Source organism: Apus apus, chromosome 1 (assembly GCF_020740795.1).
Source record: "Apus apus isolate bApuApu2 chromosome 1, bApuApu2.pri.cur, whole genome shotgun sequence".
Taxonomy (NCBI): Eukaryota; Metazoa; Chordata; class Aves; order Apodiformes; family Apodidae; genus Apus; species Apus apus.
Window position 1 is genome coordinate 182,683,484 of NC_067282.1, and position 13,819 is coordinate 182,697,302.

General features: G+C 36.1%; 1 protein-coding gene across 11 annotated transcripts in view; it reads right to left on the reverse strand.

The window, feature by feature from the left end:
* CADPS2 (calcium dependent secretion activator 2) overlaps positions 1 to 13,819 on the reverse strand; it is a 278,668-nt gene that overhangs the window by 181,604 nt on the left and 83,245 nt on the right. For all 11 annotated transcript variants that reach the window (XM_051609547.1, XM_051609537.1, XM_051609587.1 and 8 more), the window contains one exon: positions 7,006 to 7,338. In XM_051609547.1, coding sequence (XP_051465507.1) covers positions 7,006 to 7,338 — 333 coding nt within the window. The remainder of the gene's footprint in view (positions 1 to 7,005; positions 7,339 to 13,819) is intronic.

Consider the following 13,819-nt stretch of genomic DNA (forward strand, 5'->3'; position numbering starts at 1 on the left):
TTGTTTGAAGATTTTCATGCTTTACAGATGTCCCACTCAAGTGTTCCTTTTAAATGCAGATGTCAAAGCCAATTTTTCTCACCCAACAGTTGAATGTAAGAAAGATACTGCAACATCTCAAGTACTGAAAATGCATTACTGTTGCCAACACACCACTTCTCTCTGGTATTTTATGTATTCCTTCAACTACCAGCTTAAATATTTCCATGTACTTCACATTATATAACTTGCAAGGCTTTTAAATGTTGCTCAGAGTCAGATTTTTAAACATGCTAAAAAAGTAACTTGCTTCTCTGAGGATGCTTTAATAGTTTTTCCATCATTCTTCTACCATTAGAGTAAATGAGAACAAATCAACACCCTTTGGGGCAATAAGAGACTTTTTTTCCAAAGTAAACTCAGCTATTATAGAGAAAATCACTTGTTTCCCGGAGCAAAAACTTTTTTTTTTTTCTTTTTAAATATCACCCATGTGTGTTAACAGAACAGAATCACTTTGGGGCTCCAAGACTTCCTTTTTCAACAGAACTCACATTATTAAGCTGAAAATCCCAACTGGTCTATTGGACACTGCTCAGCTTAGCTCTGGATTTCTTACAGTCTCACTGCAAAAGTAATCTTGGGTGAAGTATTTGATGTTGCAGCACTGTTTTCCAAAGCATGGAAACTTTTGCTTTGTGTAAAATCTCTTCAGACTTCTCAAATGGAGGTAAAAAACAAATGAAGAACCTCAGGAAAAAATAAAAACAAACTAAATAAAAACAACTGTTGAAATAACTTCATATTAAACTCCTATGTGCATGAAAGCAAGAGTGACATCTCATCAAAAAGAGACAACATCTAAAATCCTGTGGGAACTGACCATTTATTTCTCCACTAAAATATTTGGTTTGAATTATTCTGTTCTCACCCAAGAACAGACAGTAGCATATATTCTTCTCCTTGAAGAATATGGAAAAACCAATCAGAAAGCAGATTTTTTTTGTGAGGAGGTGGGCTTGGGAGAAGTTGTATTCTTGTATTTTCAGGTACAAGAAACCAAAGAAATTAATGTGTGAGCAAGCCTGAAGAGTGAAAATTTGAACGTTTCTGTTATCAAAGCCTTGAAATACTTTTCAGGTTGACGTACACATGACAGTTTTCATAGAATCATAGACTCACAGAATGCCAGGTTGGAAGGGACACCAATGAACATCTGCTCCAACCTGTTCTGTAAGGAAGCATATCATTACTGCATCAGGACTGTGTGCAGAAACTTTCTAGACTTGCATTTATCATATAAAAATGTGGTCAACACCAGAATACTGTAAGTCTATAGTCTCCCATCGTCCCACAAAATGATTGCTTTTCTTCTTCCAGGAGATCTCCCATAGCACAGTTCTTTCTGTCCACAGAGAGCTTGGAGAGATTTTCCCTTCACTCCTGCACTGCCTGCATTCTGCAGTCTCTGCAAAACTGCCTTTTATCTAGGGGAAGGCATTAGCTACCCAGCCGTAATTTCTTACCAGGTAAGGCCTGAAGGTAGCTGATCCCTGTATAAATCAGATGATCAGCATGAGGTTTTGTTTGTTTTTTAAGCAGAGGAACAGGAATATCTTGGGCTGGGTAAAAGCATGTTTTCAATCCAAAGGGATGCTTAAGACATCAGTGGATGTCTTATCTAACACCGAATGCAACATGGAAAATACAGTGATGGACCTTGCTAACATTTTTCAGAGGTTACTTTGTTGTATCAGGTATAATTCATCTTGAAATATGTAACAACAGTCATTGGTCACCATGGGAAAGATACTGACCTAGTTGAAGCTCTGGTCACACTGTAACATCTCATGGAGCCAGTACCTTTGTTTTGACTAAAAAGACTCAGATATACATAACGCATAACAGTACATGCTCCATAATATACAGCCCCAACAAGTACTGTTATTTTTCATGTGCCTTGTCTGAAATTAAAGAATTAATGAATCATTTTAAGTTTTGGTTTATATACTAAACGTAATCTTAACACTTGTTTAATTGCTTCAAGAATAACATTATCCTCTACACTGAAACCTTCTGTACAAAGATACCATTATTCTTTGGGCTTCATACAGTTGCATTAGTCCTTAAAACTTATAGACAGCAAGAAAGTTTCTAAGAAAAATATCCAGAACTGTGGGAAATTCTGTGATCTCTGAGATTACTGCACTACTTTTTATTATTTTACTGAGGAAAGGATCAGAATACAAACATTCAAAAGTCATGAAGGCTTTGTTGCAAATTAAATTGCTCTTAATTTGACTTATTTACAAAACTGCATAACTAACTCGACATCAGTGAAATGCTGGGTGAAAGAGTTCAATTTATATTGAGCACCATAAGCCAACTTCAGTTCAGGAGAAATTCTTGACATAAAATAATTCTCAAAATGAAAAAATACAAAAATTTACTATGGAAGATACAAATTTGTCCATGATTCTCAATAAGACACTTACACAAAGAGTTACATCTTGTAAAAGATAAAGATAATAAAGGATGTGAACCAGATGCAATAGAGGTTTTTAAACATAAGATGATATCTTGCAGTAAAGTACCATCTAAATCTTTTTCCAGAACTCGTTTGTGGTGATTCCCAAAAAGTCAACACCAGAAGACTGAGAAACAATTTGTCATAAAAACTGTTACACTATTCACAAAATTTTTTATTACCTGTCAGAAAAGAAAATGTGACTTGCAACAATTCTTTCATTAAAGTAAGTGTTGTTATCTCCTCCCCACACCCAAGACAAGGGGTTTTGATCAGCAAAAATGTGAACCTTAAAAAGATACTCTCAAAATAAAATAAACTCTGTTGGAGTTACGATTTACTTGATAAAGAAATTCTGGTACTGGTGCAGTGGTGTAATAATAGCGCATGACCACATCAGTGTGAGTTTGACTTTTAGTTTGACTTTCTGCATCAAAGTTATCCACTACATCAGTGAATAATTAAAGATAAAAAAAAATAAGACTACATTGTGTTTGATCTCTATAAATCAAAGAAACTGTACCAATACATTGTGGATAGGCAGCTCAAAAGCAAGTTGAGAAGCTCATTAAGCCCCAGCTAACTGGCAATCATCTTTTTATCATAAAACAAAGCTCAAGGCAACACGACATAAATTAAAATCAGGTGAAACTGTTAGCACTTACAACATGGAATCTTTTAATGACAGAGATATGGGTGGTTGGCAGCAGTTGCTGGACTTGCTCTAAACAAGTTAAAAATGAAATCACAGAAGTCTTCAACATCCTAATGTGAACACCCTGTTAAGGTTCACTACCTAGCTTAGTATTTAGCGTATGCTAAAAGCTTAGGCATATGCTATCACTTAGGCATTTAGGATATGTTAAAAGATTGTGACAAAAAGTTATTCTTCAAAGAAAAATAAAAATTCTCATAGCTGTGTCCTGTGTTTGGCAATGCCAAAGAGCTAGTCTATTACTACTCACTATAGTTTTGATTAAGCTTGTGTGCTGATTGAACAAACACTGTTTCTCACTGCTACCACACAGAGGATGGAGACTGGCAACTTGTCTGGATCCACAGTAACTCACACCCTCGCAGGATTGTCTAATGAGCTGCTGCAAGATACCAAGGGGATTCAGAGTTGAAGGGAACGCTCCGTTCAGAACAGACCGGGGAGGAAAAGCTGATGAAGACCAATAAAAAGTTTCTAAATGCAGAGAAAGTCACAAGGAGGAGGCTGGCAGACAATACCTCCTACTGTTACAAATAGCATCCCTGTCTGCTTAGCAGCCCTGCAGGTGCAGGGTAATTTACTCTTATCGTCGGCATTGTAAGACATTTTTCTGCTTCTTATTTCCAAAGAGCTGGAAGGAACTAAAAAAAAAGAGGAGAAAGAAGACAGAGTTTTCTGCACAAATTATAAACGTGCAGATTTGCTGCTAAGGGCAGCTGTTTATCAGAGCTGCAAAATATACAGAATTTCATATATCTGATCCTCTGCTAGAAGCACAGGCTAGAAGCCAACCCATCAAAACCTCTATCAAAAATACAATTTTAACATCTGTTTGGACTGTCACTTATCTCATTGCTCCCAGACACTATTGATTATCATTATCTGGAAGTCTCTAGTATTCTAAACAGCACCAGCAAAGGGAAATGAAAGTGAGCATTTTCATGCAAAGACAGATAGAGGCTTCTAGGGCAGAAGGAAAACTGCTGGTGCTGACTCTGTCTAACTTCATCTCACCTTCTATAAATACACTGTCAATAAAAAGGAATAAGATACAGCCTAAAGTAAAACATTTATTAAAACTATGATGAGAAATAAGGGATTTTGCCAAGGAGAAAAGGCGTTAAGTTATCAGAGCCTGGTTGCTGTCTGCAACACACTTCCTGGGCAGGCTATGATTGCTGTCTCTTTCCTTGCAACAGACTTTTCCTATGACCCTGCACAGGAGATTTTACAACCTTCAGTGCTCAAAACCAGGGAGAGCAAGAGAACAGTCTTCTCTTTATCCCCGTCGAGTCATCGTCATACACATCAGGATGCTCAGTCTTTCTCCCTTCCTGCTTACCATGAGATTATTCCCTCTTAAATTTGCAATTAAAAAAATACAAAAGAAAATCACCCCATGCTCAAAATTCTACCATGGTAGTAGACAAAAATGAGTCACTGCAATGGTTCAGTCTCTTTGTAGGTTATGGACCAAGAAAAGACAGGAAATTGTAGATCTTTGCCAACTAGTTTTGTTCCATCAACATTCCTACAATTAAGAACCTAAATAAAAATGTCTTCAATTATACAGGTACAAGAACCTAATGGTGTATGATCAGAACCACTTCTAGACTAAGAGAACAATTTTTTTCTTTAATTGTTAAAACCTCTATAGTCACATTTTTTTGTGTTCCTCTAGCACAGTGCAGTCTCACAGCAGATTTTGACTGTTCACAGTGAAATACAGTAAGATTCAGCAATCATCAGACACTAGAGGAGGGAAGAATCCATAAAGAGTTTCTATTAGATAAGTAATGAGTTATCTATCTTCAGGGAAAGTAAACATAACTATTTTTTCATGTTTTCAGGTATTGGAACAGGTTGCCCCGAGAGTTTATGCAGTGTATGTCCATATTTGGAAGTTTTAGGACCTGACTGGTTAAAGCCCTCAGTAACCTGGTCTGTTCTCACAGTTGACCCTGCTTAGAGCAGATGGTTGGACTGAATGACCTCCTAAAGTCTCTTCCAAACTGAATTATCCCATGGCTCTATGTTCTATTGTATATATTAAAAAAAACAACAACAAAGAAGCAAGATTATCCCCAAGATTTCAGTGCTGCTTCATCTTCTTACCAACCTGTATGTCCCAGAGGTTAGCTTCATGATTTACATGTATATGAATTAAGAGGCAAAAGGAAGAAGATGGGACAAATAGGAAAAAAAAAAGAAGAAATCAGAATCATGGAATCATAGGGGTTGGGAGGGACCTCTGGAGATCATCAAGTTAAACCCCCCTGCCAAAGCAGGATCACCTAGGGCAGGTCACACAAAAGCACATCCAGATGACTCCACAACCTCTCTGGAGAGCCTGTTCCAGTGCTCTGTAACCCTTACAGTAAAGTTTTTCCTCATGTTGAGGTGGAACTTCCCGTGTTACAGTTTGTGTCTGTTGCCCCTTGTCCTATCACAAAGCATAACTGAAAAAAGATTGGCCGCTCCTTCTTGACACCCACCCTTCAGATATTTGTAAACATTCCTAAGATCCCTTCTCAGTCTTCTCTTCTCTAGACTATACAGCCTTAGGTCTCTCAGCCTTTCCTTGTAAGACAAATGTTCCAGTCCCTTAATCATCCTTGTAACCCTCCAGTGGACTCCCTCTAGCACATCCTGGAATAAGGAATACTTTTCTATCTCTTTCAATTCAAAAGACTGCTCATTCAGAAGTCTCTTTCCAACCTGTCAGTAAACAGCTTACAGTGAAAACAGAAACCCTCATAATTTGATGCAGAATAAAATATCACACTTTCTCATTACAAAACTTGGATCTTTGACCCTGAGCAGTATTTTAAACACCACAGATGATTCAATCATAGAACAGTTACATGATTTCATGCCACGCTAATCCATAAAAGAAACACGCAACAATGTCCAAGATACCCCATTGTTCCTGCATTAAGATGGCCCATAACTACAAGCAAACCTTCAGCATATTATATGAAAAATAGCTTAGATGTAGTCTAGTGTGCTGTTTTATAGACAGTGTAGAAAGTCATGTGAGCTCAATTTAAATATTCATGCTGATTGGTTGTCTTTCAAAAATACCTTGTTTTGTTTAGGATTTTTCCTCCCTAATTAATTGCTAATTTATATTTGCATCACTATGAAGACTAGCCAGATAAAATATTTTAAAATATCATTTACACTACTGATTAGCAATAGATTATATATATATAAATATCCAAATATGATTGGTGAATAAACTGTTTGTCTTGGCTTCACTTATTTATGGGGAACATCACTTTTATCCAACAAAGTAAAAACGTGCAAATTAGTTTTGTAGATGGTGTCTGAAATTAAGCATGTTGAGTCCTAATAGACACTAGATGGCCAAGAGCATCCTGAATTCAATCACCTCTCACTTATCTATTTATGGAAGCAAATTTCTTTTAAAGATGCACAGACATACACACAAAAGTATGCACATACACCTGTAATTTATATGAGGGTCTGAAGGTATACAGAGCATACAAAATCCTGCAGAATCACCCAAATCACTGGAGCTGTGACAACATAAAATGTCTCAGGAGATCCCTGTAGCACATGTACCATGTATTTTGGCATACCCTTTTTCTCTCCAGTGACAAAATGATGCAAAGATTCCTTCCTGAGGGGGTCTCATCTCCTTGGACTGTGGAGATAGACTTAAAACTGAAGGCTTCTACACACAGGGAGGAAGTTCTTGACCTCTTGGCAGGAGGAAGATATTCTGGAAATAACAGAACTGAGTGACACCAATACTTACTTGACAGGCATTATAAATCAACTGGTGTTCCAATTTTTTGATCCCTAGAATCTGCTGAAACATTTCATAAAGCTGTTCCTTGCTCAAAATCAGCTCCGATACAGCACTTAAGGCCATTCTATTTGGCTGTTTGCAAAAATCCTCTTCTCCCCTGTATATGGCATCATATTTGGCTAGCCAAGAACTTAACACTGTCTCTTTGCTTAATCCATCAATTTCTGGCAAACTTCGGACCCTCTTTTCTATGTTTTTCTTAAAAACATCTCTGAAGTCATTTGCAGAACATCCTCCACTTTGGACCATTCTTGCAACACGGTCACTCTTCAGAAATACCTTTTAAAATAAGAGAAAAAAAAGAAACAGAAAAAGTTACATATGGACATAAACACAAAACAATCCCTTATTAAGGTATTATAAGCTAATATTTTGCTTCTATGTAAGAATGCTTTATAAGGAAGGGTTATACAGGCCAAGTTTGCTCTATTTTTCATAAAGAAATAAGTGAACATGTTGAAAACCTAAGTTTCTGCATTGAGTAAATATCTAAACTAAGCAGCCTTTAAAGTAGCCCCCTGGCATCAGCTCGCGACACGTACTTATGTGTGAATTTACAATAGCTAAACTTGAATAAAGCTTGAATTAACAGCACCTAATTTAAAACTTACCAACAAGATTGATTTAATATTTTCTCCATGAAAACCACATGTCTAAAGTTACTTGAAAGTAACTCCTGGATAAGCCACACTGTCTCAAAACTCTGGAGTACGAGTTAAAACATGATATTTAAGAAAGCCAAGAATCTCATGGAAGATGAGACAGAAATCCAGGCGAAAAAATATACTAGAGGAATTCTACAATCAATATTAACAAAACAGAGAAGAAGGACTCGACATAACTGGTTCTACTACTGTAGATAGAATACTAAATACACAATATGGCATTCCCTGTGTAAAAAAGCCAAAAAACCCACAAAAGCCCCATCCCAAATACACATACTTTAAGATAGGACAAGGCAATTACAACAATAAACAACTTAAATCAGCATCAACATCCTATAAGAACTGGTCAGTGTTCAAGGATGGCTGCATTAGTCTCTTCTTCTAACACAGGCCTTGGCAAGGTTGATCTTTCCAGCCAGTGCGTGGCCAGCTCCTTCCTAGTAGCAAGTTCCATGAAACCATTACTCTACAAAACACAACCAACAAAAATACAACCACAGCAGCATGACCAGCCCTGTAAACAACTGCTGTGTGCCTTGGACAAGGAATAAACTGCATTAGACCCTTGAATGGATAACTCAGAGAGAACCACCTGGCTTCCTGCAGCAGAGGGAGATGGGTTGAGGCCCTCCACTCTGCAAGGCTTGGCTGCTGGGGGACCATTGGGGTGCCACACCAACAACTCAAGCACAGCTGAAATGCAGAGAAAAGATGCAAGATCACACAGTCAAAAAAGATTTCCTATCCACCACCTTTCTGTTTGCTTTCTTCAGTCAGATGCTATGAAGTGGAAGATGAGTAAATGATGAATTTTCAGAGAATCATTTTAGTCACCAAGAGTTATGGAAACACAAAGAACAGGGATGACAGTACTGAAGAGCTCTGATCATATGCTGTCATATGTTGGAAGATGGTGCACATAACAACCAACCTAAACCACTACTGTGGTTCACCTGGAAAACACAAAATGCAGGAGATGGAGGAGAAGCCCTTAAAAAAACTGGGGAGTGAAGAGTACACAGGTGGAAATAGATCAAGAAAAACATATTCAGAAGTTCAGTACTTGTTGATGCATGTTTCCCTGCAGCATATTTTAAAATGCAGTTATTTACAAAATAGAACTTTCAAGAGATGTCCTAACTGATATTGTACAGAAGATTGCAGATTAAGCCTCGAAGTACTTACTCAGACAGATTATTAAAAAAAAAAATCATCAATATCTGCTAAAACACATTTTATGCTATCACTGTACCATGATGGATTTCCTTTTTTGGAAACATAAGGATTAAGGTTACATTCTTATCCAAGAAAGGACCTGATGTGGTTATTGTCCATTAACATTGATACTAATTTCCTCAAAATGCTACACAAATATTGAAACTCAATCCAAAACAAATAATAATCAGAAATACCACTAAGCAGTAAAGCTTATCAACACAAACAGGTGCAAATATATTAAACTTTTCCTTGTTTTAACAGTCTGCAATTACAATTGATTCATTTCTGCAAGAGCTTCACTGGAAAGTAAACATAAAAAAAGCATTTTAAAAAAAGATTACTTCAAATTAACTTCAGCTACTTTGTACTGCTTGTAAAAAACATTAAATTCTCCATCACATTAGTTTGCATACCCAATGAGAGAGAGCAGATGCAGAAGAAAGAGTGAAATTAAGAATATTTATAGGCTCTTCCCCCTAAAAATCTCATGTTTAGCTAGGATTACATGGCCCTATGCATTGCTAACATAACTAGATCAGTTCAATAATTAAAAAAAATCTATCTGCAAAATACACACAGTAAAGCCATCAAAGTACTATTCACCTTTCATTACCTTCCTTCACTCATATTATTCAAAACTATCAATCCAGAATGCAAGGTCTGAAAAGATGCTAGTGCTTCCTTCACTTATGAATGAGACAAATTCAGAACTTGTTTCTTGTTGCAGAATGGCTTGAGCAGCAGGGCCATGGGCCCTTGCTATCTCCTCGAGAGGCCTTGAGAGTGTAACACAAATAGCAGCTGTACAAGCAATCTCTTTTTTTAGCCTAACACAAGTATAAACAATCTCTCTGCTAGCTTAAACTAACTCAAGGACAAGGTAGAGAAGAAGAATAATAGAAAACAAGGAAGAACCCTGGAACTCAGTGTGTATGTTACTATCCAGTAAAATCACTGCAAGTAGTTACCATCCAGTGAAATCACTACAAGTAGTTACTATCCAATGAAATCACTACAAGTAGTTACTATCCAATGAATTCACTACAAGCAGGTTTGGAAAAGGGTATAAAAGTAACACTGTGTATTCAATAAATCGAAGCTTGCTTTATCAATCACATTGATTCTGGACTGCTTGCTTCCCTCGCCGCCGGCAGTTTCTGACTTTGAAGTTCATTCTCTAAGAGACTGCACAAAAGATCTGATCCATTTTTTCAACACTTACCCATCGAAGTGGAGCCCTATTGTAACACTTGGTGCCCTCGATATCAACAAAAAGATGGCATGTTCATGTTAGGCAAAACAACAGATATGTGTAAATGCAGAATACAATTTGCATGTATTTCTGACCTTAAAATATTCCCTTCTGAAGTGTTTCAGGTCATAAACTGCATTTTTATTGGATTTTTAAAAATTATTCCAAAAGAATTCTTTCACAAAATATATGGTTGATACTAAAGGAAATTACTAAAAATATAAACCCAAGGTGTGAACAACAGACTACAAAAAAATCATTGTTTGTTCTGAAAAGGAAAGCTATTACTGTACTACATTTTGAGCAGTTTACCAAAATTTTTCCCGAGGGGAAAAAATGTAACATCATCTTTAAAATGAACTCCTTGCATTCCAGATAATTAAAAAGTAATAATAACATTTGAACAGCGAGACTGGATTTTCAAGACTTTGCAACAGAAAACCACAAGAGAATGGAAATTCAGTTAAGTGTGTACCATATGTTCCTCAAATTTGACACAGTAAGATGCATTAAAAAGCTATTAAATGTCTCATTATTCCTGTTCCTGAAAGACATATGGTAGACTTCACGTTAAATGCAAAATCCTTTGCTTCAGTTATATTTACTGAGATACGTCTCTTCAGTTTCAAAGCGTTTCTGAGCCATTTCATGACTGCTTTTAAAATATATATATATATATCCTATATAAAAGTTTATGGGAATTGCTACTATATGGAGAATGGTATCCTATCAGTTTCATGCCAGTGGAGTTACTGTTTCCACTATTGTTTCGGAAAGTCTGCCTGGCTGAGTACCTGTGGGTATAGAGTCTAGGGATACAAACACACTTTACGATACCAGTGGCACTCTCTTAGCATTTATTTTCACAAATAAATATACATGATTTTGTAGTACCCTTAACATGTGGATTATGTGCACAGCCCAATCATCTCTGAGGGGAAATATTTGTGTTGGCATTTGTCCTTAAAGCAAAATAATAATTAATCACATTCACTAAATTATTGTATCTTCTTCCCTTTATTCCTGTACTTGGCTTCTCTGATCACTAGACTTAATTCTGCTTAAATAATAATTCAAAACCTTCCAGTGTTAAAATGTTACCTCAACTCTCTCAACACTAGGGAGAAACTGGGGAGAAAAAAATATTAGAGGTTTGAATGCAAAATATAAAATACCTGAAAAAGTTATGGTGGGGACAAGGAATTCTATTTCTACATGGAACTATATTTGGCAGATAAACTATGATTGTTTGGAAACCCTTATATTATTTAAAAATAATTTTACAGGAGTCAAAGTTTTGGATTAAGTATTTCCTGTTCCTACCAACTCCTTCAGGACTTCCTGAAAGGAATCCTGGAGTGACACTCTTTGTCAGGCAGCATCTGAACTTTTAGTATCATTGGTTACTTGAATTTAAGTTAACATAAACTCTTCATGTTACCCCTGCTAACAAACTATACAACAACAAAAAGAAATGCTCCATTAACACCTACAATGCATTCTGGAAAAAAACATCATTAAAAGGCAGGTTTTGATGGACCCAATAAATCCATTTTGAGGATCTTCTTCAGTCTACATAATTTAAAGCCTAAATACTAAATACTCCTGGACTGAGCCATACATACAGTCTTTGATGGATAAAGTTCTGCTCATATCATAACCGTTCAAAGATGATCAAGTAAGGAATTAAAAAAAAAATAAAAAATCCACAATTTCTTCTTCCCTTATAATTACAGGAACAATAATCACTTGCATCTATCCACTGATGCATGGCTTAAATTCACTTTTTTCCAATAATTATACATAGGCAATTTCATCCATTGCAAAGGCTAGTAAAAAGCTTAATTCACACAGAATCACGGAATCACTTAGGTTGGGAAAGACCTTCAAGATCATCAAGTCCAACAAATTCAAAGTAGTCTTTAGCACTACATAGTTACATTAAAAATATACTTCTGTTTAAAGATGAAAAACAATCATTTAGAAGTGCCTAAAACTTGAAAAAAATACTGAAAATATTAAACAAAGAATTGCTTTTACATCTGCTAGCACATACCCCTTGAATAACGCTTCCATGTATCAAACATGATACCAAATTTAACTAATTACATACACAGACAACACCAAGATGCTCATCTCATTCTCTACTATAAATCTTAGAAAAAAAAAGTAATAAATATGCAAAAGAGTTTGTAAAACTCATCTGTTGCCTTGCCTTTGTAAACAGATTAAATATGAGGCCAATTAGGCCATGTACGAAAAACTTTTATACATGTTTTCTTTCATTTTAAAGACATACACTGGTCAAGTTTCCTATTAAGGACACCTTTTTAGTCAGTTTGGAAGAAAAAACATGATAGCTACACATATCTATAATATTTCTACCCTTTTGTATAAGTTGTGTTATTAATAAAAATTAAAGATTTGTAATTTTGATACACATACCAGTAAAACAAGACCCTTCAGCTACTTGCTCATGTATCAGTTCTAGCAGACCTTACTCAGTTCAGGCACAGCACCAAATGAGGTTGTGCTGACCAAATTATATTCCAAATTCTTCTAAAGAAAACTTCGCAAAATAGTTTGACAAAGAGGAAACTTTATTGTCTAACCTCCCCACTGCACTTCTTAAGCAAAGAACTGCAAAAACAAGCAAACAAAAAAAAGCGATCTAAACAGTACATTACCTCAAAAGTGAAATATATATATATATATATATATTAGGATTTTTAACCAAAATCTCACTTTCATACTAACATTGTCTTCCAAAGTAGAACACAAAGTATTCAACCCCCAACCCTCTTCTATTTTTTAATTGCAAAAATGTTATGTCTAAAATACAAACCTCTTGCAGAACATCACCCACATCTCTGGCATATCCAGTGCTATAAAATACAGATCCTCAGTTTTGTAGGTAATGAGTTAGAACAGAACACTTTTTTCAATGTAAAATTGCCTCCATATTAACAATATGAAAGCTGGACTTTTAGTTCCAGGAATATGTGTGTGTGTATATATATATATACATACACAAATACATGCATATGTGTCTATGTAACACGTGTATACACACACACACAGAAAAGCACTGCAGTCAGCCATGCTCACCCATTATCCATTCTAGCAACTAACTCAATTTAGCTATTACTTACAGCTTCTTATGTTTTGAGTACACGTTTTGTGTGGTAACACAGGAATTTTTTAAGCAAAACTTTATTCGTTTAAAATTCAAAAGGATATTGAGAAGGGCAGAAGGACCTGAGGAATGATTTCTCAGTCTCTCAAAAAGGAAACTCTTTACTCATCTGGCCCCTGTACACCTTCTAGTAGTGCAACTGCATTAAGTAAAGCAGAACTGGGAACTTCATTTGCCACAAGAGCAACTAGACATTTTTCTTCATTTTTTGACAGTCACTGCTATTGCTTTAGCTTAGAAGAGATCACATTTGCACTCTAGGCTCACCCCATGTCTTAAGAGCTGGGTTTCAATGCATCTCTTGTGGAAACGATGGCTGCAGCTCAAAATGCACATTGTCTCTGGGACAGTAAACTTCCAGATGTACTAAACATCATCTGAACCAGCTTCCTTATCACCTTTCTTTACACCACATAGTTCAGGCTGCCC